This window comes from Rhea pennata, chromosome 6 (assembly GCF_028389875.1).
Source record: "Rhea pennata isolate bPtePen1 chromosome 6, bPtePen1.pri, whole genome shotgun sequence".
Lineage (NCBI taxonomy): Eukaryota > Metazoa > Chordata > Aves > Rheiformes > Rheidae > Rhea > Rhea pennata.
This window is the reverse complement of record NC_084668.1, coordinates 5,993,624-6,008,301: the sequence shown is the minus strand read 5'-3', so window position 1 is coordinate 6,008,301 and position 14,678 is coordinate 5,993,624. Positions and strand designations below refer to the sequence as shown.

Below are 14,678 nucleotides of genomic sequence, written 5' to 3'. Positions count from 1 at the left end.
TACCCTGACCACTGACACTTGTCTCAAAATTCTTCAGGACCACTGAAATTTGTAGGAATCTCTGGCTAGGTGAATATGCTCATAAAAAAGCTGTGTGTATAGAGATGAAGCACATGTACAGCTCTCCAATGAGCAGAATGCAGCACACTTCTTGTACTTGTCTGTATTTTATTACTGAATTACAATGAAATAAGTACTACTTAACCCTAGGTATGTTAGGAAAATAACACTGGAAAAGATAACATGCAATCTAAAAGTTGATTGAAAATGGCTAAAACTTAACATACCTTGCTGTGCTGCTTTATCATACACTCTCATATGTACAACACCTGAAGTTCTGTTTCGCAGGACAGCTGGGTTTCTTCCATCTTTTTTGTTGCAGGTACCAATCTGAGCTAAATTCTGGTCTGCCCACCAGAGTTTTTTATCTGTAAAATTTTGAAGTTTTATGAACTATGAGGATAACTTTAGCAAATTATGTATGCTTGAAACCTGAGGGGAAAACAAACTTTAGGGCTTAATTCTCAGATCAATAATAATGAAAACTGCTCAAGGAACCAAGAATGTAATTATTATTTTAAAAAGAGGAATTTCAGAGTTATAAGTTTATTTTTTTCTCTTTAGGTTTAGGTCCTAGGTTTTTACATGCATCTTTAAGTGAAAAGCTGTGAATGATACCCAATTTATAACTGAAAATTACAGAACCTTATTCACAGATCAGATGCTTTTTTCTCAAACTTTGCCATGTCCATTCATTATGTATGTCCAAATGAGAGGGATTCAGGTTCCAGGTTTTCAGTACTTGGCTTGTGTGTTCAAATTAATAAGTATGACAAATAGTATATAAAAAAATTAAGAATCATGTCACTTGTGTTAAAGAAATTTTGAGACTACCAAATTATGAAACTTTTCCTTATGATCTACATGAGATAGCAAAAGAACAGAACAAAACACAGACATGCTATCCAAATAGCAGCATAAAATTTTAAATCATCATCGTAAATCCATGCATACAAAATATATCAATCATATTATGTAGGACTTGACAAATAATTATGACAGAGGATTCTCATTTGATGCACAATTGCGTGTATGCAACATATTTTTCAAGATGCATTTCAGATGGCTATAGTCATGAAAATTTCACTTAAATTCTGACAGGAAATGTACATGAAATAAGTATAATAATAAAGAGTTTTTATCATTTTCCTGTGACCATATCAGCTTCTGTGGAATGTAAATTTTCATTAGAAAGGAAATTAAGATCTAGAAGTCAGTATTAGTGTAAATTTAAAGATATTCTTCTCCATAATAATTAAATAACAATGTATGAAAACAAGCTACTTCAAAAAAAAAAAAAAAAAAAAAAAAAACTTCAAGAATCTAAGAATCTGAAAACTCATGAGACATGTATATTACTTATTTCATTCCACTTCTGAATTTCTGAATATCACTTCAAGATGATGTTATTTTTGAAGCCTCATTAACATCATTTAAGTATCAACAACATTTAAACATCAACAATTTTCTGAACAGCAATACAAATGCAAGCAACATTTATCAGGGTAATTTGTTATCATACAACTTTGAAACTTTGCTGGAATTGAAGGAGCCTCTTCAGTTGAAGGACTTGTTAGTTTTTCTTCATCTAACAAAAGCTAACAAGATACCCTAGTGTTAAAGATTTATCACTTCTTTAAGGTAATATGTTTTACTACTTTAATTGAAACAAACCTGTAATTGAGCATATTCCTATCAAGTTTTGAGTAGTTTATGTTTCATGCCATCATTTGATATTGTACAAATGGACTGTGGAACGAGTTACAACAACCACAAAACAAAAAGATAAAAAAAAAAAAAAAGCAGAGGAGATCTATCAAGAAAGACAGCAAGAGCAAATCATACAAACAGAAGAAAAGGATATTAAGTGCATACTTTTGAAAGTCTTTCCAGCAGGTCTCATAGAAAAATTGTATTCCTTATTTCTAGGGCTTGGAAAAGAGAAAGAGTCCAAAGGAAAGAAAAACACAAGAACTCCCAGAGATGCCCTTCTAGTCTGGTGACTATTTATATCCTTGTCTACATAAAAGGGCACAGTTATTAGCTTTACTGTAACTCTGAAGTACAGCATGAAGATCACAGACCTGCCTTCCAGCACCTACCTCCTGCCACTGTTTCTGTGAAGAGAGCACCATTGACAACAGCATTGTACGTCACAGCTACTCACGACCATATTGTCAGGGACAACAGTCAAGCACCATAAATTAGGAGTGCCCACGGACTGTATCAAACCTACATCACATCTGAGACTATCACAACTACAGAACGAGGGTGCTGAAATCAGTCACAATATGCTTTTATGACTTGCCACATGCCAGAACAGAAAAAGCAAAAGCTTATAAATTTTAGGTATATGAGCACTGGCATTACACACTAAAGATGACACCACCTGCTTAATGAGCATGCTAAAATAGTCTACATAAACATCTTCCACAAGCTACATGGCCCCAGCTCAGCCCAAAGATGACAAAAGAATGGACTAAAGTTGCAGCAATATATTTCTGAAGGGCAAGTAGCAAACTTTGTCACAGCGAAAAGAACAGTAATAGAGATAGTATTGATGCTTCTTGTGTAATTTTAACAGACAAAATACTAGAAAAAATAAACTGACTTCCAAAATGAGGACACAGCTAACTTATAACAACTGAATTCTCACAGTGAAGAGCCCTTGTTAATGTAAAGTCCATCAGTTCTTTCCCTTATAAAATAATCTTTTCATTTTTACTGCAATTAATTTCAGCCAGCTTGTTCCTATCTATTCATCAATCTTAATTAGACACGGGAAGCAAAGCAGAGCAGTCCCTTCTTGTCTAGGTGAGACTGAAACACACAACATAATCAACGTACACAAAACACTTAACCAACACTAACTCTTAATGCCATCCTTCAGCCACTGCATTAAACCATTATTTCAGTGAAGAACTCCCTCGTGTTTTTAGTAATGGACAAACACACACAATGAAAAGCACTGCAAGCTATTTCTATCAGGCGCAACAGAAACATTGGCATCCTGTATCCCACTTGATGGACTGTTTTTCACAGTAATGGCATGAAATGGGTCTGCTGGTTGCCGATTACTACTTAAAACCTTAAGAAAAATCAACACACAGAATACAATCTTCATCAACACACAGATCTCCTTCAGAAGCAAAATTAAGAACACGCATACATCATATTTTTTGATGAACTCACAAACCACCGCATCCAAAATCCTGCCCGACACTGCCCCTGTGTACTGCAAAATCGCTGAACGACTGAATGGTTGAATCCCTCTGGTTTGTTGTCAGGCAGATGGCCAAGCAGCACATTTGCTGGCCAGCTTCTGTCTGTAGCTCCAAAGTAGCAAACACACATGAAGGAATAAAAAGAAAGAAGGGGAGAAACTTAACTAATTTAGAAGAAATCAAGAGTACTGTGGTAGCATCCGGAATAGAGAGAACTCACATACAGAAAAAGAGGAGAGAAACGAGTAATGAAGCAGCGAGGCCTAAAGATGAAAGATGTGAGGTGTTACAGACTAAAGTGTATAGAGAGAAGCTGAAGTAATTGCAGCATTAAGACATAGGAAACAATGAAAATCAGTGCATTAACTATTAATTTGAGGATATTTTCACAGAAATTCCTAAATCAAAATGCCTAGTTATATGTGAAAATTCTATTGATTTTACTTCTGTAAAGAAATTAAATTTGTACAAATGAATAAAATTGCTTTTAATTCTAAAATATTTTTTCATTACAATCATTTATAACCACTAATTGTTTTAAGAACCATAGAATACTAGAAAAGCAGGCTCTACCTCCCAACGTATTCTGCTTTTAAACAGCTTTAATATCAAATTCAAATTCCAGCAAGGAATGGTCAACCACTGACACTATGGTCAGTCACCATAGCCAATGTTCCCATCTCAAACCCTGACTGCATTAGTCCACGCTGACTCTTGAGCATACACAGTAGTATGATGTGATGGCCTCAAAATCTCAGCTTGTCACTGAAGTTTCCCAGTTAAGAATAAATTTCACAGTGCCTGTTTCTCATTTTCTTTCGAAAGCCAGAACACCCTTCCTGAGTCCTTACTCACCTGACAAGGCTAAGGCAGTAAGGTGACCTCCGTCCAAGCTCATTCCTTGACATTCCACCTAACTGACAAGCTGACAATCTAAGCCCACCTTATCAGAAAGAGTTCTGCATTTTTATGTTATAAATTCAAAATTATACTTCTGAAAACAGCATAGCAAAAAACCAATCTGATGACTCGCATATATCTTTAGTGTGTATCTTTCACCAAAAGATGAAAGCATGAGCTGTCATTAATCAAGTTTAATTACAAATAGTTACAAACACCATTTCCTTTCTCCCTCTCTAGTATAGAACCAATCCATTTCCACATCAGCCACTGAAGCCTCCTTTGCTTACTCACTTGCTAAGTGAGACTGTTGCTCATATATAACACACAGTATCTACACAACTTCTATCACTCCTATCAGGAACGGTTGATACTTTCGTCTTCAGATCACAAAGATCCTTCCCTTCACAACAGACGCAAGAAACAGAAGATAATACAGCACAGTATAAACTTATTACTTGCCCTTAGGGAATTTTTATTTTACAGAAACTTTACAGAATTCTTACTGAATTTTTATTTATTTTTCTTTACCGTGGTTTTACATAGTGCACTAAAAGTTTTAGAAAGAGATAAGGATATATTAGGGGAAGTTCAAGTAGAAAGAATGACTTAAGTTCTAAGAATGCTGAAGCTCAAACAAATCCTGACATTTCAGATATTAATAAAAAGACCAAATTCTGAAATCCTGGCACCTTGGCATCAATCCTTGTATGACTACTGGCCAAAAAAGCATGAACTGGTCGTAGCTGGCCAGCTATGCCTAAGAGCTAAAGAATAAAGAGGTTTTAATTGTTTAGATACAGCTATATGGGCAATATACACCACAGCAATCTCATAGAAAATAATATGTTACGGTATTGTATTTGACAGTGATTGGAAGTAGAATTTTGGAAAGATTCTTTCTGGTTTATTCATATATTGCTTCACTAGTTAATTTGTCTGTGATTTCTAACATTAGGTTAAATTAATCTGTTCTTATATTTAGAATACACTTCATGATTTACAAAGCCACTTGACTAGCATAAAAACAATTTTGTCTTCACAAAATAGTAAAGAAAAAAAGCAACATTATTCGAGACCTTTAAAGAGTAAACTAAAGTTAAATGATTTATTTGCTTGATTATGCTAACAAGAACATTTTTCAATCACTAATTACAATCTTGTTGCTGAAACTGGGTTATAATATACATTAAAATTGTTGTATTTATCCATTTTGTTGGGTAATTAGCATTAAGAGCGGCAACATATTGGGAAACAGCAACTTCAAATGCCAAAAATTGCTACACTAGCATTGTGGACAATCCTTCAGAGATTTCAAGCACTACTCCAAATGCAAATCTTGATGGGCCATTAGTTTTCATTAATGGCTGTTTGAGCATTTATAGAAGACAACTATGTACTGTACTTAGAACTGGGCAAATTGCCTAGATATATTTCGTATATTAATGCTAATGTAATGAATGGTGTTATGGCAATTAGAAGACTGATGGCTTGGAAAATTAAGGTGTGTATATTTGAAATTCCTTGATCTAAGCAGCACCTTTCACTTCACAATTAAATTCAGCAAAGTCTAAACTCTCATCATTTGAGTTACTAAAGGAATCTATTCTGATGTTATTTTTGAAGCAGTGTTGACCAAATGAAAGACAATAAATAGTGAGAGGTACTAAACAAAGAATTCATACACTTTTCTGAATAGTAAAATAACTAAAATGGGTAATTTTGCAGTCATTTATATTTCACACAATGAATGTATATTTAGATAAAAGATGGGAAGAGTAGAAGAGCTAACATGACTTAATGAAAAATTTACAGCAACATCTTCATAATACACAATGGCAATAATAAAAGAAATATCAGTATGCATAAGTGCTTAAAAAAAAAGTAATTTTATATATAGTCAGTGCCATACTCCAAATGGAATATAATCTTCAACTCATATATACCAAGCTCAAAAAGGCATAGCAAAAACAAAACCCCAAAGATTAGGAATTCTGGAACTCAATAAGTCAGAAGGAATTCAATATCCCAGATCAATCATCATTATTGCAGTTTTGGTGAATTTCAGTTAAAGACCTGATATAGAAGATATATCTCAGCTACAGTATGAACAATTATTCTTAACAATATTTTATATTAAAGACCTCCAATCATTCCCCGAAGTAAAGGTCATCTGTTCTCTCCACTGCTAGCCACAATCAAGTCAAGGAAAGCCAGTATATCCCTATTAACATCCATATACAAAAGTGTCTCCTCTCCAACTGATTTTTTACAGCATACAGAGTTCAATACTGGCCAAATATTTACACAATAAACCTCTTACAATAGAATGCTACTTTAAAATATGACTATTTTACTCTGCATAAATAAATCTGAAGTTCATTTAACATGACTTACACAACTGCACTAACTACATAGGCATTAAATGAGCAAGATTTTATCAATCAAATTAAATGTTTTAAAAAGAACAGTAGCATTTAATGGGTTACCTGTAAAAACAAAAATCTAGTTATCAAAACACCTTTTACAAAAAAATTCAAGCTAAATACAAATCATTTTGAACCAAACCAGAGTAGGAGTGAGTAAACTATTTGGAGGCAATTTGGAAAGTTTTAAAACTATCCTTAGAAAAACATAACACACTAGTTCCAGGTCACACCAGAGCTTCTTAAAGCATCCTATCCTTGCTGAAGCAAAGGTCAACAGCTGAAGATGCATATAAAAAGTGAAGTTAATTTGAAGTGATATTCTCATAATATTCAGCAATTCTACAACTTACAGATTCCGTGAGCTTTATGAAAAACTTTATTTTCATTATCTTTTCTCTTTTGATGTTTTTTTTGACAATTTGAATGTTTCTAAATATTTCTAAGGTGCAAAGGAAAAATGACTATAAAGTGTACGTTCATAAACTGAAAATATAATTCCAGTGTGTAACAAATAACTTATTTTTCAACTAATCTAATACAAGAAAGATCAACAGACATCTGAAAATCCAAATCATCAACTTATATCAGCTATCTTAACTTGAAGAAGTATTCACAAGGTCCATGAAAAGTCAAACTGGGGCCATTCTGAACCGAGATGTTGGAAAAAACAAGTAGCAGAAGAAAAAAGTCATGGATAATTTTCTGCAATAAGGAGACCTTCTAACGTGCTTTACAACTAACTATACCGAATATAAGCCATCAGTCTATTACCTTACTCTGTGTATACATAGACACGACTGTACTATTTAGAAATATACACTTGTAATACAGCTTACAAACTGCATGTTCAACGAACTCGCTTACACATGAGCCACTAGTGAATGTACTATACATGTTTCCATTAACACAGTAAGTTTTCCAGGCTTTTGATAATGCATAATTTATCATCATCCAGTCACTTGAAAAGTAAGATGTTACCACTGGACTTACCCATAATGGTTAAAGCTGTAGCTTTTGTCAAGTCTTCTTTCATTGACTCTATTATTTCAAGATTAGCACCATCCAAATTGCATCTGTTTATGGTTCCATTTCCTGAACTGATCCAGTAAAGTTTGTTTTCCACATAATCGATCGATAAACCTGCAATTAACACATATGGCTGTAAACTGTGGCTTTAATTTATAATATATATTTAGCATCTTTACACTGCAAACAAAAGTTTATTTAAGCCAAAAAAATTTTAGAAGTATTTGTTATCACCTATCCATTAAAAAACAAAATAAACTTGACTATTTACAAGGAAAACAGCAAACTTTACAAAGGTTTTTGTCTTTTTATACTTCTTTTATTTACAGAAATCAATCAGTGGCTGACTGAAGAAAGTGTATCTGGCAGTGAGCAACTGCTTGAATGAACCGAGGACTAAAAGAGGTCATTAACTACTAGCAAATGCCCACCAGAATCCACCACTTTTATTCATGGATATATGAAGATTTTTTTAAAAAAAAGTGATTTTTGGGCTTAAAATCTGTGAAGAACCTGCTCTCTTCCCATGTGCACTATCCCTTGCTTAGAATGCTGACAACCCGTAAAGATACAAAAAAGCTACTATAATTCTCAATAAATTTATGGTATTAATTTTAATTTCACATCATCGTTAAGTGACTTCATGATCAATTCACAGAATCACAGAATAGCTGAGGTTGGAAGGGACCTCTGGAGATCATCTAGTCCAATCCACCTGCTCTCACCTAGTACATGTTAGACAGGATTGCATCCAGGTGGGTTTTGGATATCTCCAGAGAAGGAGACTCCACAACCTCTCTGGACTACCTGTTCCAGGTTCTTTAGAGTTAGAAGCAAGAAAAATGTACAAATAAAAATAATTGCAGAATATCCTACCATGTAAACAAAGCATATATTATTGAGGAAGTAATAGCAAAGAACAAGGAGAAAAAATATTTCGGAGTTCTATAATCCAAAATATTCAAGTAATTGTAGTAGATTTTCCACTGTGAAATAAGCTGGGCATAGTGACAAGATATAGCACAATAATTTGCCTTGCTACTAGACTTTTCCCAGAACTCATGTTAGGTATCCAGTAACTTGCCAAAAAAAATACTGTATTTCACTTCATAGGTCAAGATTTAAAAATTCAACAGTATTTTCCTCCTATCCTGTAATCTGCTTCTCCATGGAAAGCCACATCCATTTTCAAAACCCTGATGTGAAAAAGCAGTGCTGTGTGCTACAATACTTATAGCTGGCATCATGCCACTACTTCTTTACACACATTTGACATAACAGACCAAAAGGCTTCCACTTATTAAGCTTTCCAATAATGGTTTTACAGTTCATTTCCAGTACGTGATACTTTTCCCCCTATCTGCAACAGGTTCACGTAGTGGTGGGAGAGGGGGAAAAAACAAATAAACAAAACAAAACAAACAAAAAGCAGACAGAAAGACTCAGAAGAAGATAAAGATACTGAGTAATTGCTTCAGGAGAAAGTGATCTTGCAGTATCTCCTATCACCTAACTGTTTTCATGCTTGTAAAATAAGCACTAATCGATGAGAAAGGACCGTGCCGCAGACCTTGTAACCAAGCTGCAGTCACAGAATGTCTGGTGAGCATAGGAAGCTTTCCCGGAAATCTGGATGAACCTTACTACAGTTACAAATACAGTACTCTATATAAAGGTTTCCTTGCTCTGAGATGGACAGCATTTGCTATTCTTTGTCTCTTTACTGCTACTAATCAGCTGCTCACTACTTTCATACGGACAGATCTACTCATAAGGTTGCCACCAGTGCTTCATACACAGCAATTACAATGCTATGTTCTCAGGTTTCCTGCTTCTTATATTTTTACACGAGTATACCAAATACACTCCAACAACTGACAGAACTAACATTCCTATTTCCTTAATCCCACTTCTACCACATCTTCCCTTCCAGAATACTTTTCTTCTCTGTTATATCATCATTTATTGACCTTTGTGAAAACATACTATTTTTAATTGTAGACAGAGTTTGTTTATTAAGATAGAGTTTTCAGGAATTCTCCTGTTTTTACTAATAGAAACAGGTGATTTGCTAGTAGCAAGCTTCACAGACAGATGATGCACTCTGCTGTGGGCTTATGCCTTATGTCACATTTGTCTAAATTAGCCTAAACAAGTAGGTTGTAGAGAAGAAATATCTACTGACTTTGTAAGCAGCTACCATACGGCAATCTTGTGCGCCCTTTGGAACAATGAGTGGAAAGCACTGGTCATTAACTGACTTCAGTGCAAGAAATACCGGTCTCATGTTTATTTACACTGCACATTTTTTCTCTTTGGAAAACTGAGAAGAAAGGAAGGCAGGTCCATCAATGGAAGACAAAGCATCACAGACACTCAGAGAGCTTCAAGGAGCTGAGAATCATCAGATGAGATATCTGGAGGAGAACTGCTAGCATTTATCAGGCTGAGCTGATAGATCTAGTTTGCATAAAGAGTGTAAAGAAAATCAACATTCTGTAATATACTCAAAGAAGTGTCATAGCAGTGACTTGCTGTCACACTCTTCCTCCTTTACACAGACCTAATACGGTAGAAGCTTTGAATCAAAGTCATATGCAATTCCTCCTACCTACAGGACATGAACCAGCAAATTAATACAATGGTGATCAGGTCTTGGTGGGTCAAGAGATTTCTAAAGACTAAACCATATATTTAAAATAAAGCCAGAGTTATAATTAAGATTCAAAAAATCTAAGATAAAAAATAGTGAAAATAAAAATTATTTAATAGGATGCAGACATCTTCCAATTTTTATGCATTACTTAAATTATAGTTGTAATACTAAAAATTGGTAAAATAAAAGAATGAAAAATTTCTCCAAATATAGTCTATAAAACTGAAGTAGTGTCATCTCTTTTCATAGAGCTCTTACAGAAACTTCTTCTAATCCTGACTTCCTGAATCACAGACGGAATCTACCTTTGAAAGGAAAGACTATGAGACACCCTGAGAATGAAAGCCTCTAACAGGCTAACTGCAGCTCCATTTCATGTCGGAAATACATCCGGCATTCAGAATTTCAGTCAATGTAGACTGGATGTCATGAGAACAAGAAAAATGAAAATGTATTTTCTTGACCAAAAATTTACATTCAGCCACAAAGGTTTACCTATTTTGTTTTATTAGCTTCTTTAAGATCTAGCTTTTTATGTTCCAGAAGAAGATGGGCCTCTTCAAGGCTTAGGAAATTCTCAGTGAGCTGGATTCTTGAGGGACAGGCCACTTCTGAAGAGACAAAATTTTCTCTTTGGGTTCCGTTCTCATTTCTGTCTTCCGTGGAATGACCACTTTACTCTGCCATTTCTTCAATGTCTTGCCTTTTTGAGAATTTAATGTAGGCCAGTATTATAACCTTTTCCCAATCTGAACAACTTCTCTAACCTAAACAGCTCAAATTTCAAATACTTGTGATTTCAAATACTTATTTCAAATACCAGTGATTTTAACATAGGATGTCAATCCTTCACTACGGCACTATGGACAAAGCAGAAAGAGCATAACTAAACAAGGTGTATGAACCATGGTTTTGCTGAGAAACTAGAACAAACACTCATATCCTAGAAAGGGACTAATCTACACAAAAATATCCAGATAATCCATGTCTTTCAAATAGCTTTTGTTCCAAATGTTTGTTGAAAAAATAATTTTAATACACAATTTAAGAAGCAGACATCACTGCAATTTCGTTTCTTTCTTGTGTCTGCTATGTTCACAAAGCAAAATAGAAGTGTGTCTGCAGAAGAAAACCCACTAATTAATCTATGATACAATAAAAGTTCAAGCAAGAAGTATTTTATAAAAAGAACAGGAATGTTTTGGCCATCTATTTTCATAAGTCTTCCTTCTATTTATAAAGTCTGCTTTAACCTTTTATCTGAGATAATTCTGAATATTCAGTAGCCAAGGAACACCTATGAAAATTAATTAAACTGTATGTTAATCATTAAGTGAAAAAGTCAATGTACTTCATGAACCTAATCATGCTAACATCACAGAAAGCATCTCAGAGAACATGAAGCTCTGCTTCCATGTAGCTCTCCGAAAACCTCCGCTGCTTGACAGAAACCTTCTTTAGGTAAAATATTCCAATCATTGCAAATAAAATTTCCATTTTTATTCATTAGGTTGCGATCTATTACTGTATGGATATTTTGCTCTCTTAACATCTTAATGATCCTTTTTTAGGTTGCATCTGTCAATGACAAAAGACTACAAGTAAAATAAAAATAACTATGATAACATGCAAAATTGGGCAGTTCAGTACTGGAAGACGGACTGCTGTAGACTTAGAGATTAAGCTAATCTTAGAAAAATATGAAAATTGTCTAGAATGCTGATTTCTAATTAAAAATATTTTTTCAGCCAAAACTACTAAAAGGTTTCAAGTTAGGACTTGACAGCAAAGTACACTCATAAAATAAATGTTTAGTTGTTTTGATAAGATTACGATACAATTCTGTTTGTGTGTGTACTGTATGTATACACGCATACTGCACATACAGATTAAAAGTCATGCAACTGACGTAAACTAGTCAATTATGAATCTTTGTTTTCAAAGTAAAAACAAGTCCAGTGAATCTGCCACATGGTAAACCAAATTCAAGGAATAATGGAAAGAAAAAACAAAAAATACGGTTTAAAATATTCTGGTCTACTGTTCCCTGAGTTTTGTTCTGAAAGTATCTTTTAAGAAAAATCAAAATCCTAAAATCAAAACCAAGAAATTACATCGAATCCTGTATTTGTGGATATGTGAAAAATTACATCTCCTCAAAATTTTCAAACTTATGCCTGATATTTGCCAGTCCAGCTCTATGTTCTTCCACCTTACCAGAAGAGGTTACAAAGAAACAGTGCTGTCAAAAACATTAAATGACCTCCTAATATGTTAATACTGCCTTGCTTATTTTAGTCTCTTGTGTTCGCTTTTCTAGTGACACCTACCATTCTCACTTGTTCTAGATTTCTGGAAAAAAATTGTTATAATTAACTAAAACATATTCTATTTGAAGACCATACACAGATAATAATTTTTGTCTTTGGATTTGGACAATTGTTTCAAAGTGTCTTAAAATATTAGAAACAAATTGACAAATCTTTTAAGAATTATATTGTTGTTTTTTAAAAAAATAATTATGTCTTATACTGTCAATGTTTTCACATGCATTTTCTACTTTACTAAAATTACCAGATACAGCAGTTTCTACACAGAAGTTCCAAAATACCCTCAATCTTAAAACTGTGTTATGAGCTCTAAGCTTCTAGTGCTGGCAAATAAAGGTTAGTATTTTTGCTCTGGTACACGGTCAAGTTCATGGAGATGACTCCTAATAGCACTTTAGTTAGCTCACTAAATTGCACTGTAAGTCAATTAAATGTTGGATATAGTTGTTATAGCTTAGATTAATTATAGCAAGATTAATAATTTGGAAGTTTTACCCACATTTCCCAAAACAGCTTCAGGTAACTATTAAAAAAAATGGAATAAAAAAGATTTCTTAACTCCTTATGGCTGACTATACTTCAAGCACAAAAATAGTGCTCAGAAGTAGTAAATCACTAATCTTATTTCTCCACTAAAAATGTGTATTTAAGAAGTAACTTATAAAGGTAGTGTACCAAAAAATTAAATTTAAGATAAAATTTCAAGTCTCAAGAGGATTTTCTGCTTATATCTGCAACTATTTTGTTTGCAGACTGCTCTATTTATTGGAAAGAAATGAATTATCAAAGAACTTTCAAGTACACAGTCAGACAAGGAAAAAAACAAGAGCAGCTGAAACAGAAAATAATGCTACACTAGAATCATGACAAAACAGAAACAAGAAGAATGATCCCTTTTGTTTAGAAGAAAAGAAAACAAAACAAAAAAACCCATCACTGTATCCTGTAATTATGGAGTCTCTTGAATGCAGCCGAGCTACTGATCCAGTGTGCTTTTAAAGATCATTTATCCAACCAAGATATTTCAAAACTTCCTATGAATAGACATAAAAAATACTTCGCAATTTTAAAATTCTAGTTTTTTAAATGCTTTGAAAACAAGTCAAAGGAGGCATGGTTTATATTTTTCAAGTTTTAAGATGAACAATTGCTTAACTTATTACAAGCTCAAAATATCCATGATGGACCTCACAAAGTATAAAAGCCAAATTAAACAATGAAATCGAATCCCTAAGACTGTAATTTAATGAAACCCCAGTGAATAGCTCTTTTTTTCAACTGGTGCATGTGTGTCAATATTTGAGCCTTTTAGAAATGCAGAAAGGACTAACAAGTCATACCTCATAATTAAGACAAAAATTACCCAAGATCTGTCCTCTTAAGATTATGAGTGACAAAAATCTAACTACCGCCATTATCTTGATGTTAAAACATATTCTAATTAAATTGAAAGAATTTCCTTCTTTTAATGTGACTCAAAGTGAGAAAATACTATCAGCATATTTCAAGTCACAGATTGGAAAATTTTCTCCCGTTCTTTAAATTTTGAAATTATGTCTTCAAGACATCAAAATATAATAAGCCACATATTTGTCTTCTCAATATCCTCCTTGGGTGTTCACTTAATCTTGCTCCCCAAATATTCAAATCAGTACGTTACATGAACTGAAATTTCACTTCTACAGACAGTTTAACTCATCAATTAAAAATGAATTATTAAATTTAAGTTTGTTAGTATGCTCCTCTGGTTCCTTAGCAGTGTTTTCTTATTCTTAGCATGTATATTTCTTATTCTAATGAGAGGACTAATTCAAACATTTAAAAAAGACATGCCACTGAAGCTGTTTTCATGTCCATCCCGATGGATAATAAAATTAAGCGAAAGACATCCAGCACTTCAGAAGTATTTCATGGATAGACAGAAGGAAGTTTTACCTTCTCTTTTTACACAGACATATCTAAACCTACACACAGATGTACTTTATGATTTAGAACTGGATTCACGTTGGCAAGAGGAAAGGAAAAAATAAATCTCTACACTTTCCTTACTCTC

General features: G+C 33.7%; 1 protein-coding gene across 1 annotated transcript in view; it reads right to left on the bottom strand.

The window, feature by feature from the left end:
* LRP1B (LDL receptor related protein 1B) overlaps positions 1-14,678 on the bottom strand; it is a 339,912-nt gene that overhangs the window by 187,944 nt on the left and 137,290 nt on the right. Inside the window, exons 29-30 of the mRNA XM_062578228.1 lie at positions 7,604-7,753; positions 288-428 (exon numbers count right to left, since the gene is read on the bottom strand). Coding sequence (XP_062434212.1) covers positions 288-428; positions 7,604-7,753 — 291 coding nt within the window. The remainder of the gene's footprint in view (positions 1-287; positions 429-7,603; positions 7,754-14,678) is intronic.